The following is a 14,674-nucleotide window of genomic DNA, read 5'->3' as shown; positions in this document are numbered from 1 at the left end:
TGTGAAGTACGACACTCTTACAGAGAAAAGATGCAAAATATGGTTTCCAATTTTCTCAGTTTAAAAAAAAAAAAAAGCAAAGCAAAAGCACAGTCAGAGAGGGCTTTTGTTGCTACAGCAGAAGTCAGCAAGACTAAGTCTGTGGATGCGGCACACATCTTCCAATACGTTTTAAATAATTCATCTAAGATTAATCAAAGCCCATTTGCAGTCTTCCTGTTGCACCAAGTTTTCTCTGAAAAGTGATTTTGAACATTGAACACCGTACTTCTCACGGGAAAATGCCAGGACAGCCACTCACCTGTCACCATTGTTACAGAACTGGACTGCAACTACTTTGTCCTAAACAAGGGGGAAAAAATAGCAGTAAGTGCTTTGTAAGATGAAACACTCGTCCAAAAAAACCTTAATAATGAGCTTCTATTTAGCAAATTGCATCTTCTATACATCTCCTATAACATATTGTCTTACAAATTCAAGAGCAGAAAAGTCACATTTCAAGTTAAAATTTCCTCAGCAGGCATATTGTGTGAGACTTTGAAACAGACGGCTTCAGAGAGGCAATGAATTCACGTCACTCCAGAAGCAGCTCAGAGATGCAAATGATTTCTGACTCAGCCTCCCCAACACATGTTCAGGAGGCAGAAGCTGCAGCAGCTCTGCTCTTGCCCGGGCGGTCCTCCTGCACAGCGCCACAGGAGCACACGAAACCTGGGGTAAGCTCTGCCTGGGAACCCCGCACCTTTTACACTCCCCTGTTAACAGGAATAAGAATACTTCCAGAGCTCCCAAAGCCTTGTAGGTACGGCACTCGACATGATGGAGTAAGAACAACTTAACCAAATAAACGACCACAGGAGGCTTGCAATTTTTAGACATAACATTAAAGCACTTTGAAATACGTTGTCCAAAAAAAATTAAAATAAAAAGCAAATTTTGGCTTTATTTGCACTTTTTAATTGTTGAGAATCAAATACTGAGCTTTAGACGTGGATTTGCCTTTTTTATTTTGCTAAATGCTTGTGTTGGCTACACGCACTAGCTGTTCTTTACTCCCACTGGTGTCTCCAGCTGTTGATAGCCAAGCGTCCAGCTCAGGATTTTTTTCAGGGGCAGGCTGACAGCGGTCTGCAGTACTGAGTAGACTTTCAAAAAATTAAAGGAATTTCAGTTCATTCCAAAGCTGAACTGCTGAATATAGAAAATAAGTTCTCTTTGCAAGCAAAACACTTGCTGGATTTCCTGACCTGAAGCTCTAGCTGAGACTTAAATGAGAGACTCATGGCTCCCACTGAAGTTCAATGAATCAGTTTAGGCGTCAGCCGTAATCCATAAAATATTGTTAAAGTGGGCAGCTGGGCTATTAAGGTTCAAAGATAAATGCTCCAAACTGCTCATCAGTGAGAGCCTTATCAGTGTTGCTATAAGCTGGCCTTTCTGATATATTGTTAACCACGCATGTAATAAATAATACTATTATCATCTGCTGTCAGTAACAAATAAATGAAGAAAGGTTTGACACTACGTTAGTGGCTCTTCTTTATCAGCTTTCAGTAAAATTGAGACATTCAATGGTTTTAATAGAAACCATCAAGACTCAGAAACCTGAAACCTAACGCTGAAGGACATTATAAAGATATTTAATACTTTTTGATTTTAATGAGAATCCTTCTGCATTGCCTCAGAAAGAATGCTCTCAAGTTTTCTTGACTTTCTAAATGAAATTACTGTCATGACCCAAAGTTTGACTGTATACTCTAAAACCAGAATTATTTTGTTTTTCTGTTATATGGATTTATGTCACAACTATAATTAAATAATCAAAAGTAAAATTAACAGGAAAAATGACACCTTGCATGAAAACTGCTTTAATCCCCCCATTCCCTCACAGACTTTCTTCCAGAATACAGGAAAACACCCAGTCCCTCAGGTTCCTGGAAGAATATAGGTTTTCCTGAGAGAATAATGCACATCAAATGTTTTGCACACATCTGCCTCAGAGGAATTTAAAAATAAGTTACTACAAATTTCAAGGTATTAAAAAAAAAAAAAAACGCAGTGTTGAGAGCCAAACAAACTCTAGAGACATAAAAAAGAATAGAAGTTGAATAGGGTGCACAAAACCTAGGTTCCTGAAATAAGGCAAAGCAGGGGGGGAAAGTTTTGCTTTCTGGTTCATCTCTTACCGTGTGAGATTCTAACTCGGCCATTTTCTCTGGAGATTCCGAGCCCAAATAATAAATTCGTATCACGTGGTCAGTACTACCTGTTGCAATGAACATGCCACCTGAGAAAGACAGTGTTTTCTGTGAGAAGAAAAGCCATCCAAGTAACGACTGATTTTAATTACTGCTTTATTGTCAAAGAAGTATACTACAGTTTTAAACTGAAAGTTCCAATGTAATAAAAACAGATGTCCTGAAAAAAGAAGTTAACTCTGACAACTTCTGCTTTAATCTCTGCTTTCTCAGACCATATCGACTTTAACATAACAATGAAGCGTACAACATTTTCAGCTTCATCTTCCTTCGGTCACAAGGGTTTACAAACGCTAGTTACACCATTCCCCCAACAAACTATTCTGCTGTCCCTCAGAAAGTACCACAGTGCTCTCAGTCAGCCTATGTAGGAAAATAGAAGGGGAACAATTTAATATCCTCACTGGTCAATATCAAACAAAATGTGTAAGCACATCTACTTGAAGTGTATCAGAAATTATTGCTGAATCAGGAGCTTTTTATTCTGTTTAGTATTCTTTTTTTTGTGCAATATTGTAATGTGTAGTTTATGGCCTTGAAATAGTTTTAGCTGTTTAGGAACCATGGTTTTAAGAAAGGAACATGGATAAGGGTCACATGGCTCGAGAATAGCACTCAATTTCAGATGACGAAAATTAATGAGAAATTACATAATTTTGCTTGTAAAAAACACTGGTTTTGAGAATTCAGTGCTGCAACAAAGGATGCCAGTCAAGCTGGTATTTCCAAACACATACAATGGACCATAGGGACCTGGTCACTTACAGATGATTCAGTAGATGATTTTATACTTCATTGTTCAGCACAACGTACTAAGTAGAGTAGTGAATAGCTGCTCACTAACCCAGTCTCGCTCCTGCACTCCCAGGCTGGTACAGGCCCTATTGTTCCGCCAAGCAGCAGCATGTGCAGCCTGGGTAGCAGGAGCAAAAGACGGATGACAAAAGTGTCCCAAGGGAAACACTGGGAAGTACTGAAGGCCAAAGAAGTCTCTAAGGAGAACTGATTCTCCTACCGCACAGCCAAATCTGGGATTGGCAGAAGTGTAATCTCTAAACAGAGGCTACCTGCCTGCCAGATTTGCAAGAACTTTCCACTGCAGAACTTTACAGGCTGAAAGCTGTCTTCCTCTGAGGTGGTCGAGACACGTTAGCTCGGAAGGAAAGGAAGGAAGGAAAGACGGAAGGAACGAGAGGGCAGCTTGAGGCAGACAGCACGGGAAGTTTCAAACAATCACAGTTTGACAGTGCTGTGATTAACTGAAAAGAAGGTTTGATATCATTTGCATTTAAAAGTAGCAAAAAGAAGCCTTGTCACCAAAGGAATTGCAGTTCACAGAATACTTTCAGCTACCTACCAATGCATACATACCTGAACTGAAAGATGAACAAGAGATCTGAACACCAGGCCTGGACCTCTCTGCAAATTTTACAGGGCGATCCCTACATGCAAGAAGACAACATTTTTATTTTTCATTGCTTTATTCCTTCACTGCAACTTAACAGGTAAGGTCACTAATCCATCATAAAACCCTTTATTTCAGAATTCACACCTAATTTTGCTACAGCTTACTTTTCCTTTGTTTAGTAAGAAAACCATCATTTTCTAAATAGAAAATGCTATTTAAAGTTATTTATCATGATACTCACCAACTTAAATCTATTTAAAACTGAGCCTGGCAAGCCATTACCCTAACAGCATTTACTTCCTATTAAGTGTGGGTTTGATGACACCCACAGATATTTGTTCTTCAGGTTGAAAACAAGGAAATAACTTTGCTTGTACATTTTAGACAAGGACTTGGTCCTAAACATAAAAGCATTAATTAAGTTCTTCCACTGCACTGCCTACCAAAGCACAACAACGCGAAGTAATAGCTTCCCCTCCGGATTTTAATGCCACAGGCTCTGCAAAACACGTAAGAAAGCACTCTCTGCAGTCGCACCACAGTGGTCCAGCAGCAAGTCTACCGCAGAACATATCCCCAAGAAACTTGTTCATTGAGAAGAAACATTCCCTTAATTATCTCAGCATTCCTCTACGCTCTAAAATTCGGAATAAACTTGTCTTTGTTTTAAAATAATTATAATTATCTGAACAGGCTTACTTAAACTTCATGGTGTTAGCATGCCACTGCCAGAAACAGATTGTTCCGTCAGCACCAGTAGAAGTGAGGTATCGTGTTGTGCCTTTTCTTGCTGGAGAGAACTAAAAATAAAGTTTTAAGTTCAATCAGCTAATTTTATTCTCCCCTTACATGCTACAAACCTGCAAATGGACATTGACAAGAATTTTTTTCATTAGCACCTTCGCTTTCTCCCCAGGAGTACAGAGAGCACTTATCAGGGACAACCACTGAATCTGAACTTACATAAAAATAATGACAAGGAAATGGAAAATACCCAACTTTTTGACTAGCGAGTCTGTTTTTACCACACAAAGCTTAAACTGGAGACACGAAACAAGCTTAGATGCTCTGAATGGGGCAACAAGATGAAGGAATACCTCTTTAATCCTCTGTCTGCCTGGTATTTGATAAAGGAATCAATCATTGTTTCCTCAAAAAGCCATAAATAATTATAATTATTTTCTAAATAACCAGAGTTTTCCAAAAACCTTGTGAGGGATGTATGTATATGTAAACATTTTTTTAATTTAAGTAAATACATAAAACACAAATCCAAATTACAAAATATCTCCAAAAAACCACCTTAAAGTAAGCCACTTGTGACGGAGTTAAAAATCAGAGAAAACTAGAAGTACAGGCAAGAGGGGGAGAAATGAGATCCACAGAACCACTGGCATGTAAGAGAAGGCTATGATGAATCAACGGCAGCAAAGTTCCAGCAGAAAGGTATTCTGAGCTAAATATCCTCACTCAATCCCCCCCTCGATGTGCATAACCTGCCAAATTGCAGGGATTGTCTTTTTTATCCTGGAATTTTCTTTTGTTCGAGGTGTCTGTCTAGCCTTTTTTTTTTTTTTTAAAGTAAATAAACTGCCAATTGCCAGCCATTACTGACCGTGCCATCTCTACAGAATTCAGTGCAGGAAGTTTAGTCATTTTTTTTCAGCCCCACTGTTGTTTACTGGCAGTTGCCACAACTGAAACCGCAAGGGCACAAGCGCAGGTTATCTACAAACCCTCACCTGTGCTGTGGCTGCTGTATGCTACAATACTGAGAACAGCTCCTTGGGGTACAGGCTAAAATAACAAGCAAACAATTAATGTGGAATAGGGATTTTTTGCTGACAGTAATTCCTCTAAAAAACAAATATTCTCTAGGAATGCTGGAATGTTGGTTCAGTGGCTGCGTAAGGACTGCCACCACAGATGCCTGCCATTTGTCTCTAGCACAGCTAGTTCATCTGATGATGAGGACAAATCAAGATTTGCCCTCAAGCTGGGGCAAATCTACACTGCCAAACACAGACAGAAAGAGAAGTTTTATCCCCAGTTCCTAGTCCACGTTCGTTAGTACCATTTTAATTCAACAGTTTATGAAAAAACGTTATTCCTTACCTGTATGGAAGTAATGGAAGCTGAATGGCCCTGCAGCACTGCGACCGGGGCACAGGTTCGAAGACACCATACTCTGACAATTTTATCACAGCTGCCTGCAGCAAGCAGCGTGTTTTCGTAGTTAACAGCCATGTCAGAAATCTCAGCCGAGTGTCCTCGCAACGTTGAGAGCAGGCGCCCATCGTCTGTAGCCCAGATTTTGACCAAGCAATCATCTGACCCCTAAAGCCACAAAAATTTCCAAAGATTAGATAAAATAATACACGCTGTGTGTCCATAATGCTCATGTACGCTGCTGATGAACAAGTATCTAAAGATATTTGAGGGGTCAGGGATTTAGACAGCTGTGAAACGTTTCAAAATTTTTATTCCCTTCTGTTTCTGGAGGCTGTATCTGCATCTCAAGCAGCAACTAAGAGGCTGTTGAGGGACTCAAAAAAAGAAAGAAATCAAACTACAGCAAAGCAATCTTCAAAGAAAAGTAACATTTTAAAACTTACTGTAAAAATTCTTCTCCCACTGCGATCAAAGGCTATGCAGTAAACAGATGATAGATGCCCCAAAATCCTCTTATGCATCTTCATCTGTTGGTAGGTGGATGTTGGGAACAAGTGGCTGAAACGTCCGCATCCAGTTAATTGCCTGGCAGAAATTATATTTACTGGAAGAGAAAAACAAAACAAAAAGAAAGCTAAGACACGGATTTTGTCCGGAACTCAAAGTAAACAAGTGTTATATTGATATAATATTTGGTAACAACTTCTATAAATCTGAACCTCTGCCACCTTATCACAAAAGTATGCACAGTCTGCCAAAAAGTAAGCCCACTCCTGATGGATGCTTTCCATACCTACCACAACACCACTACATCTGGTTTATTAACAAATATTAAAGCAAAATAAAGTGTTTGCATCACTACCAGAAGTCATTCCAAGTATTCAAATCACGAACAGACAACAGAAATACTTATTCTCTGTGGATTTGGAAAACTTGGTATTAGTAATATATAATTTCCTTATAATTTTTGGATGACAACAATTAAAGGTTATTCTAAATGCTTTTTTTTTTTTTGTAATAAAAATAGCTTTCTTTGTAATGGATCCCAGATCATATGTAAGGGTCAATGGTCTTCTACAGGTTCCCCACAAAACCTCTCTCATTATTAGCAGTAGCAGCAATACCATTTCATTTTTATCACAACATAATTTAAGAACAAGAAATATGCAGCAACAATGGAAGAAGCTCCAGTAAAGAGTAGCAGCCACAAGAAAAAAAAATGTAACAACAACAAATTATATCATATTGGTAGCAGTACCTAGGAGTCTTTACAAAACCGGCCTGAAATCTACATGAACAAAACTATCAGGTAACAACAAGCACTGTTAGCAGGCTCACTGATGATAGCTATGAATCTTTCCACTAGACAAGGAGGGGAGAAAATAGATATGTACGTGACTCTGCTGGGACACACCACTGAACGCAGATCATCATAGTTAGGAGAGATCCTAATTCTAACCTTCGAGCCGATGTATAGTTTGAGATCACTTTTGGTGCTCGGTTTTACCTATCCTAATTCACACCACTTCAACTTTTGATTTCAATGTTTTAAGAGTTTTTTTTCGCCCCCCCCAACGGTACTTAAAGATCTAACGCTGCTATATTGGTGGTTTTGCTGAGTACTTGCGATAGGAGGCTCCCTGCAGAAGCCCCTTATCTTGCCTCCTGCACATTGCACTAGGCAGGGCTTCACAGGAACCGCACGAAGCTCTCGTGCCTTTCAACCCTTTAGTTTAATAGCCTAGTGCCTTTAGTTTAGTAGCAGCGTGAACAACTTGACCCATTTTCTTAATTGTATCATCGTATCGTTGCCTGCCTCCAAAAAAAAAAAAAAAAAAATAAGATTGTGGAAGGTATTAGAAAAAATTACCAAGTCAAGAAGCATAATTTCAAAGGGTTATTCACTGGTAACATGCTTCTGCACATTTGTAAGATTGAAGCATTTATACACAAGCAGACAGATAAATGGGGAAGAAAAGTGAATTGATCCAGATTTACAGAAAGTGTTTTTGTTTCTCACTTTTATGCTCTGCAATTTGGCCCATTTTTAATCCCTCAATGCAACTAAAATGCCACATATTAGAAAAAAAAAGTTGCATGAAAGATGTACATGTTTGCAAAACTCATCAGGCTGCTGCCACGTCCTTACCCTCAGTCAATATTTGTTTTTCACGTAAACATACATATTCAGCAGTACTAATGAAGCAAAATGCACTAAACCAAATTAATTTACTCTCTAGCTGCTATTCAGCCTATATCTCGTACTATACAGGAACTGTTAAATGGGAACTGCCTCCCCTAGCAGAACAGAACTGAAATCCTTAACTTTTTTTCCCACCTCTTACAGGAGGAAACGGAGATCCCGTTGTGATAAATGCTGTACAAAGGTACCTTCAGGATTGCCTACGCATTATTTTTACACATTGCTTAAGTATGCCAGCTTAAAACCTAACTTTTAAAAAACATTAAATCTCTCTTTCCCCCCTCAGTGGGGAGCCAATGCAGAGAGGTAGCCACTTGGCAAGCTGGTCATTCTGCAGTGCTTTGCAGTGCTTAAATCATGTAAATACATAGTAAGAGCATACCTGCCTCTGGACAATTTCACGTGGCTCTGAACATTTTTAAATCGCACAAAAAATTGTGTGAATCAAAACGGTGCACTCGCATTTCAAAGTATTCCCAGTAATCACAACACCTTGCGTGCACTACAATGTTCCCAGGCGATCCTGATGAAAATTTACCACTGCCCGTTTTAGGTTTCCCTTCACGGGATTCCCAACAAGGTGTAACAAACAGTCTGGCACCTAACTCGCGCAGCCATTCACCCGGCACTCAGCACCCGTGTTCTCCAGTCAATTCCTAGACTTGCAATCAGCTCAGCCTCAGAGCACGGGAAAGTCATCTCATTTTTGTGTGCGTCCATTTCCCCATTGCTCAGTCTTCAATGGATTATTAAAAAATAAAAACCCTGTTCATGGAATGCTTCAATCGACTGTTTCACAGAAATGCAGACTTCTAGTTGTGCTGTAAGGGCTGTCATCTTTATCAAAGCAAGAGCACCTTCGACCAGAAGTAGGAAGTATTCAATGTATGGGATCCTCCCTGTAAAAACGCTTCGGGTACCAGCAACGTGTAGCACACACAAGGCTCCGATTGAGAGCTTTTCCTTCCCACACGCGGTGAATCATCACTGCCTTCAAAGGAACTGCTGCCTTCCTCCCCCCAAATAAAAAAAAAATACACGAAATACAAAAAATCCAGCTTCCAGTTCTCACAATTTTGGCAGAAGATTAACGGGCATAATATCTAAATAGGGAATTGCACATACAGGATGAAAAGCCCTGTAAAGTTTGCTTTCTTTAGTACAATTACATTATTGTATTCAAAGCCTAAAACCATTAAAAAAAATTCTACCGAATCCCACACAGAATTAGCCAAATAGCCCTAAACTCTTTTAGCAACCTATCTGATTAGCTGCTGTACTTCGTGCCATACTGGGCACAGCAGCTGCCAAGTCTACCCCCTTCCCCTCACTACTGCTAAGAAATCCTTCCCGAACTATATTGATGTTATTTGACATTAAAAGCGAGGATATCTAGTCTTGTTTTTAAGAAATGAAGCAAATTTTTTTTCTGGGCCTGCTTCTCAGGCTGGAGACAGCCCTGACTTGCAGAAGCATCATCGCAGGGATGTAGGGGAGTCAAATACACCATAAATCAGTAATTCTTAAAATGCAATCCATGCTGGTAGAGGTAACAACACAAATGTAAAAACCCTTACGAGAACGCTCGCATAGGTTGGATAAAACAAAAGCCACAATAACCCTGCCATGGAAAAAATAAAGAAAACAAACATCACAAGTTTCAAAGTTAAGTCACAACCACAGAAAAAATGAAAACATGTCGGTGTGGACAAAGTCACCTAACTGCAGCTGCTTTCATCCCTCCTCCCTCTGTAAACCCTCGACTCGCTCCATTTTTTCAAGCCAAAATTGAGAACAGAGCATTGGTACAAACATGAGTCTCCGAAATTTTCCCCCAGTATTAAGGGCGATGATTCCACATCGTTGTATTTTGCCTTTCGGAACAAGCACCACAACCACACAACACGGCCACCACGTTTCACGCTGCCAGGGCACGCGGAGAACCGGCTGCCACCCGCGTAAGCCTCCGCACAGCCCGATTTCTTGGGCACGGCCGTTATGCAACGAAGTCTCTGGGCCAGAATTTTGGGGGTGCTGCTTCCACCGAGTCCAGCTACGCGTGTAAACGTGCTCATACACGGGTTAAAATGCTTCTGGTAATCAGCTACAGAGGGAAACCAGCCTTCTTTCTAATCTGCTTGGCTTAGCCTGCAAAAAAAAAAGTCTCCAACAAACCGCAAGCAGTATTCAAACCCAGGTTTATCATTCATGAATAACCACATTTCTGAGCTTCTCTACGACCAATCTTTTCGTTTTCTGACTGGAAGAGCGCAACAGGAGTCCCAAACGCAGCACTAGAGCAAAACCTGCAAAGAAACTGCCTGCAAGGCCTACCTCGCTGCGTTCACCGTGATGTCCTGCCAGCAGCATTTCCCCTTCCTCTCCACATCTCTGTAAGACTGGACACACAGACAAGACGATCCTGAGAGCGACCTCCATGGAAAAGGCTGGCCCTTTCTCAGAGACTCTACAGGACAGGATTCACCCCGTAATTCCAAAAAGCTCAAGGCTGTCCCGATCTGGCCAAGCCAGCAGAGTACAGGAATCCACAATCATGTTGAAATATTAAGGGCGTTGGGCACACTCCTTCGTTTTGTATTTTAAAACGACATGCACGCACTGCAGCATCTGCGGCTGCCCCTACTCGCCCCAAAACCCACCCTTTTTGCACAAATATGCACAGAGGAATTTTTAGGCTTCCACTTCAGGAATAGCCGTTGGGAATGCCGCAACCAAGTTTCTGCCTCCTGAACAGCACGGGTACAGTAAACTGCTGTATTTTAACCTTTATCTGTATCTTCCTCTCTTACTAGTAGTTTACGTACCTAGGCCAAGGAGGACTGTATTCTTCTGGAAACCAGTGTTTACAAAAATGAATTTCAGGCCATAAAAGAAAGATTTCCAAACAACACTTTTGTGTTTCTTAATAGCAATTCATGGAAAAACTTCAAAAACAACAACACATTCTGTTCTCTAAGTCACTAAACAGTCACCAGCCAAGCAGCAGAGACCTTTGTCATGGCAGCACGACAATGCTGAAGTCCAGTCCGTCACTATTGATCACCAATAAGAAAGCATATTCCAAAAACATGGTCTGAGTTTCCCCTTATGAAAGAGTTGATCCAGGAGTACTTACAGAAATACAACTTCTCCAGAAATTAAGTCTGTGCAGTAAATCTAAATCCAGCTTATTAGCAACCGACCGACCCAACTGCTAATTATACAGTAACTTCAAAACCAGTTTAAAAGGATAAATGCAGAGATATGTACAGAAGTAACCTTACTAATATGTGGAAATAGTTATTTCTTTTTTAATTTCCACGATATAACTCAAATTGTTTGACAGTGCAGGAAAATTACTAATGTAGTAGTTAAATATGAGTTAGTTCTAGGCAAATATCCATTTCTCTTGCAACCACAAGACCCATATTAACTTTGCTATCCTGTCACACCGTTGCCAAAACACCACAGACCTTATGCAAAGTGCACTATCAATTTCAACCATAAGCAGCCTCTACTTTGTCCCTTTCGTGTCAGACAAAGGTTAATTTTTAGTAATGAGAGGCAGTGAGAAAGTGCAGAAGCATAGAGGGACAGACACGGCAGAAGCAGAGACTCTGATCCCTGCGTCTCCAAAGGAGGAACCGCTGATGGAATCTCCTTAAAAAGAGAAATTATTTCCACAGATAAAATAGGAATTGTAATCAGAAAGAAAACCATCCTAGGTACTTTCAATATTCTGATTTTTAAGTTAAATTAATAGTGATACTTGGATGAAGTTCAATAGAAAGACTTCCTTTCAGAGATTTCCATTTAACAGAAAAGAGAAACCTATGTGAACGGACCCCCTAACACACCAGGAGAAGCCTACGCATCTGCACAAACACTTAGATGGCAAACACAGATAAAATACCCTAATAAGGAAACAAATCATGACAGACAGCACTTACATTTATCCCTGCAAGAATCAAATTTCTTCGCTACAAAAATGGTTAATGGAAGTTTAGACCGTGCAAGGAAAATACTTTCCAGTTTAAGCAAAATAGAGCTCTTGGTGATATGTAAGCTGAATGCCTAACACACATCTGAGTTTTATACAAGTGCTTTAACTGGGTGGACAACTGAAGCTGAAGTAACACAAATGTTGGTTTGGTGATTATTTCCTTTTTGGAGAGGGATGTTGCAAGCAGTCTGTTCTCTGTCATAACTGAACTGAACTGAATTCTTGAGACAAGAAAGTTCTCTGGGAGCCAGGCGCTTTGTTCTGGCTGAGGTTCCCGAATAAGATTGCCTCCATGCCTGTGACCGTGCCTACTCAATCCTGTACGCATACGTACATATTATGTAGGCATATCATAAATAAAAGATTCGAGCTTATTTCCCCTCCAAACAGGACTGTGACACGCAAAGCTTTTGAACATGACCACAACGTTTTAACATATGTGCATGCATTATAGAAGAATCAAGCCAGAACAGTGCAAAAAGGGTTATTCTATTGTCAGTGAGAACCCTTTTTTAGAATAATTCATGGTGACATATCAAAAAAGCCACTAAGGAAAACCCCTATTAGTGTTTCAGACAGTAACTCTAAGTTGGAACATTAATAAAATTACAGAGAAGGAAAAAACACCTTGTTTATGTGTCAAGACTCACCCACGTTTGGTGGTTTCCCGTAATTTACAGGTAGTTCGGGAGGCCGGCCTCTGTGAAGAGCTGCAAATGCAGATCCTTTCCATAGCGTGTGTCTGAAGTCTGCACAGGCAAGATTAACAGCAGGTAAGTGAAACGAACAGCCCAGCTGGGTCCAACTGCCCTTTCTCCCTAGAATCAACAGCATCAAGCACCATTCCCAGCATCTTGTGTGTCATGCCTCAGCCTCCACGTTCAACTGTTCTCTTGGAAAAATAGGATTAATCTCTTTAAACAGTTTGTCAGGAATTGAACGGTTAGAGGAAGTTGCTACCCTGACTTCTAGTTCCTAAGCAATGTGACTGCAAGTGTCTTCAGCCTGGTTTTGCTTCACTTTGGTGAGTAAGAGCGTCTGATATGCTGCAAAAAAAAAAAAGAGAATGCAAAACGTAGGTGTGCTTGGTATGAAACTGAGCTCTGATGTGTTTTTAGTCCTTCTGGAATCCCAACACGTGCAGGACCTCTCCTTATGAGCTGTACATTTGAGAATACACACACATATACAAATGTTTTCTCCTGGAAAAGGGGAGAAGGGAATTTTTTTCCAAAACATCTGTTTTTTTGCAATCGGTGGCAATATGCCCTACTTTCAGACTCTCCTCTGCACCCCAGCACCCTCCAAAAACACTGTTTTTAAAACGACGACTGTTTTCTTTAAAGGCTCTCCAGCTATCTGCTGCCAACTGGCCTTAGAGAGCCTTCTTTCTAGAACAATAGTGATTTTTCTGAGACTGTTCAGAGTGCCTCAGAAATTAGACCTGGACTTCTTCCATTTCTGGCCATCTGGAAGGAGAGAAACGAGCTCCCACAGTGAATAAGAACTGAAACAGAAGGACAGTGCCACAGATTGGTGGATCTGCGCATCACCATTTAGATCTGTGACTGTGATGTCGGCAAGTTTACGTGCCTCAGAGAGACCCCTGAGAGCTCCTTCTGATTACAGCCCGAACTGTACCCCAGGGTATTACAGTGATACACCTTAACGGCAGCACTTACGTCCTGAAATTGATCGAAATAACCCTAACTGCTAATGGGAAATGGAAGCTTCCTACCGAAGCACAACTGGGGGTAAAAAAAATCCACGTGTCAATTGAAAAAGGTACACTGTTCTACGTCAGTGAGCGCGCACCAAAGTGCTCGATGCCACAGCACCTTTTTTTCTGAAGGAAAAAAATCCCACCATAAATCTAGTAGAAATCTCTTTGCAGTAAGTCTGTCACTTGGCTTAGCAAGCACTACACACCTCAGCAACTCACCTAGCCTCTGTCCCCTAACTCACCCGAGACGCTTTTGTCTCCCAGCACAAATATGTTTATTCTCTCTTTATGTTTTTGTTGCTGCTTTCTCCTAAGATGCAAACTGATGTGGAACGAAGAAATGTTTTGAAGTGGGCCTCCCTGCAAACCTGAAACTCTCCAGCCAATTGTAACAAAACATAGACTCATCCCCAAGCCTTTGGGTAAGCAACTGCAGACAGCACATCCTTCAGGTGGTATCAAGTTGATTAGCAAAATGCTGCAGCCCTGACCGGCATCAGAGTGTGACTTCAGAGGACGCAGCAAATTAAGTGCTCAGCTGCCGCTCCGACTGGAAGGTCCTGCTCTCCATCCCTGCCCCGCTCCCAGGACGTTGCTCCTGCTGCCTCTTGTCACCTCCGGCACCCTGACCCTTCCACCAGCTAATTTAATTCACTACAATAGCAGTAATAAATTTTGCAACAGTTTAGCTCTCCGAATCAGCCCATCATAGGATCAGATAAGTTCTGGCTCCTACAGGGGAGAAGTGGCGGGGGCACGGAGCGAGGAGGGACAGGAGGAACCGCTCAAAGGAGATATAATAGCAGATGGCTCTCAGATCCACTTAGTTCTGACACAAAAGTCTGCTTTCAGGATCATTATCTCAAGCAGAGCGGTTTTTCAAAAGGACTGGCCTGGTGTTCTATTC

General features: G+C 41.0%; 1 protein-coding gene across 3 annotated transcripts in view; it reads right to left on the bottom strand.

The window, feature by feature from the left end:
• Positions 1-14,674, bottom strand: part of BRWD3 (bromodomain and WD repeat domain containing 3) — a 55,135-nt gene that overhangs the window by 31,119 nt on the left and 9,342 nt on the right. For all 3 annotated transcript variants that reach the window (XM_083797484.1, XM_083797485.1, XM_083797486.1), the window contains 7 exons: positions 12,695-12,793; positions 6,282-6,442; positions 5,782-6,003; positions 4,366-4,466; positions 3,630-3,700; positions 2,187-2,287; positions 302-342 (listed from right to left, as the gene is read on the bottom strand). In XM_083797484.1, the coding sequence (XP_083653610.1) occupies positions 302-342; positions 2,187-2,287; positions 3,630-3,700; positions 4,366-4,466; positions 5,782-6,003; positions 6,282-6,442; positions 12,695-12,793 (796 nt within the window). The remainder of the gene's footprint in view (positions 1-301; positions 343-2,186; positions 2,288-3,629; positions 3,701-4,365; positions 4,467-5,781; positions 6,004-6,281; positions 6,443-12,694; positions 12,794-14,674) is intronic.

Source organism: Anser anser, assembly GCF_964211835.1.
Source record: "Anser anser genome assembly, chromosome: 13".
Taxonomy (NCBI): domain Eukaryota; kingdom Metazoa; phylum Chordata; class Aves; order Anseriformes; family Anatidae; genus Anser; species Anser anser.
Note: the sequence above shows the minus strand (reverse complement) of the source record. Positions and strands in the feature narration are given on the sequence as shown.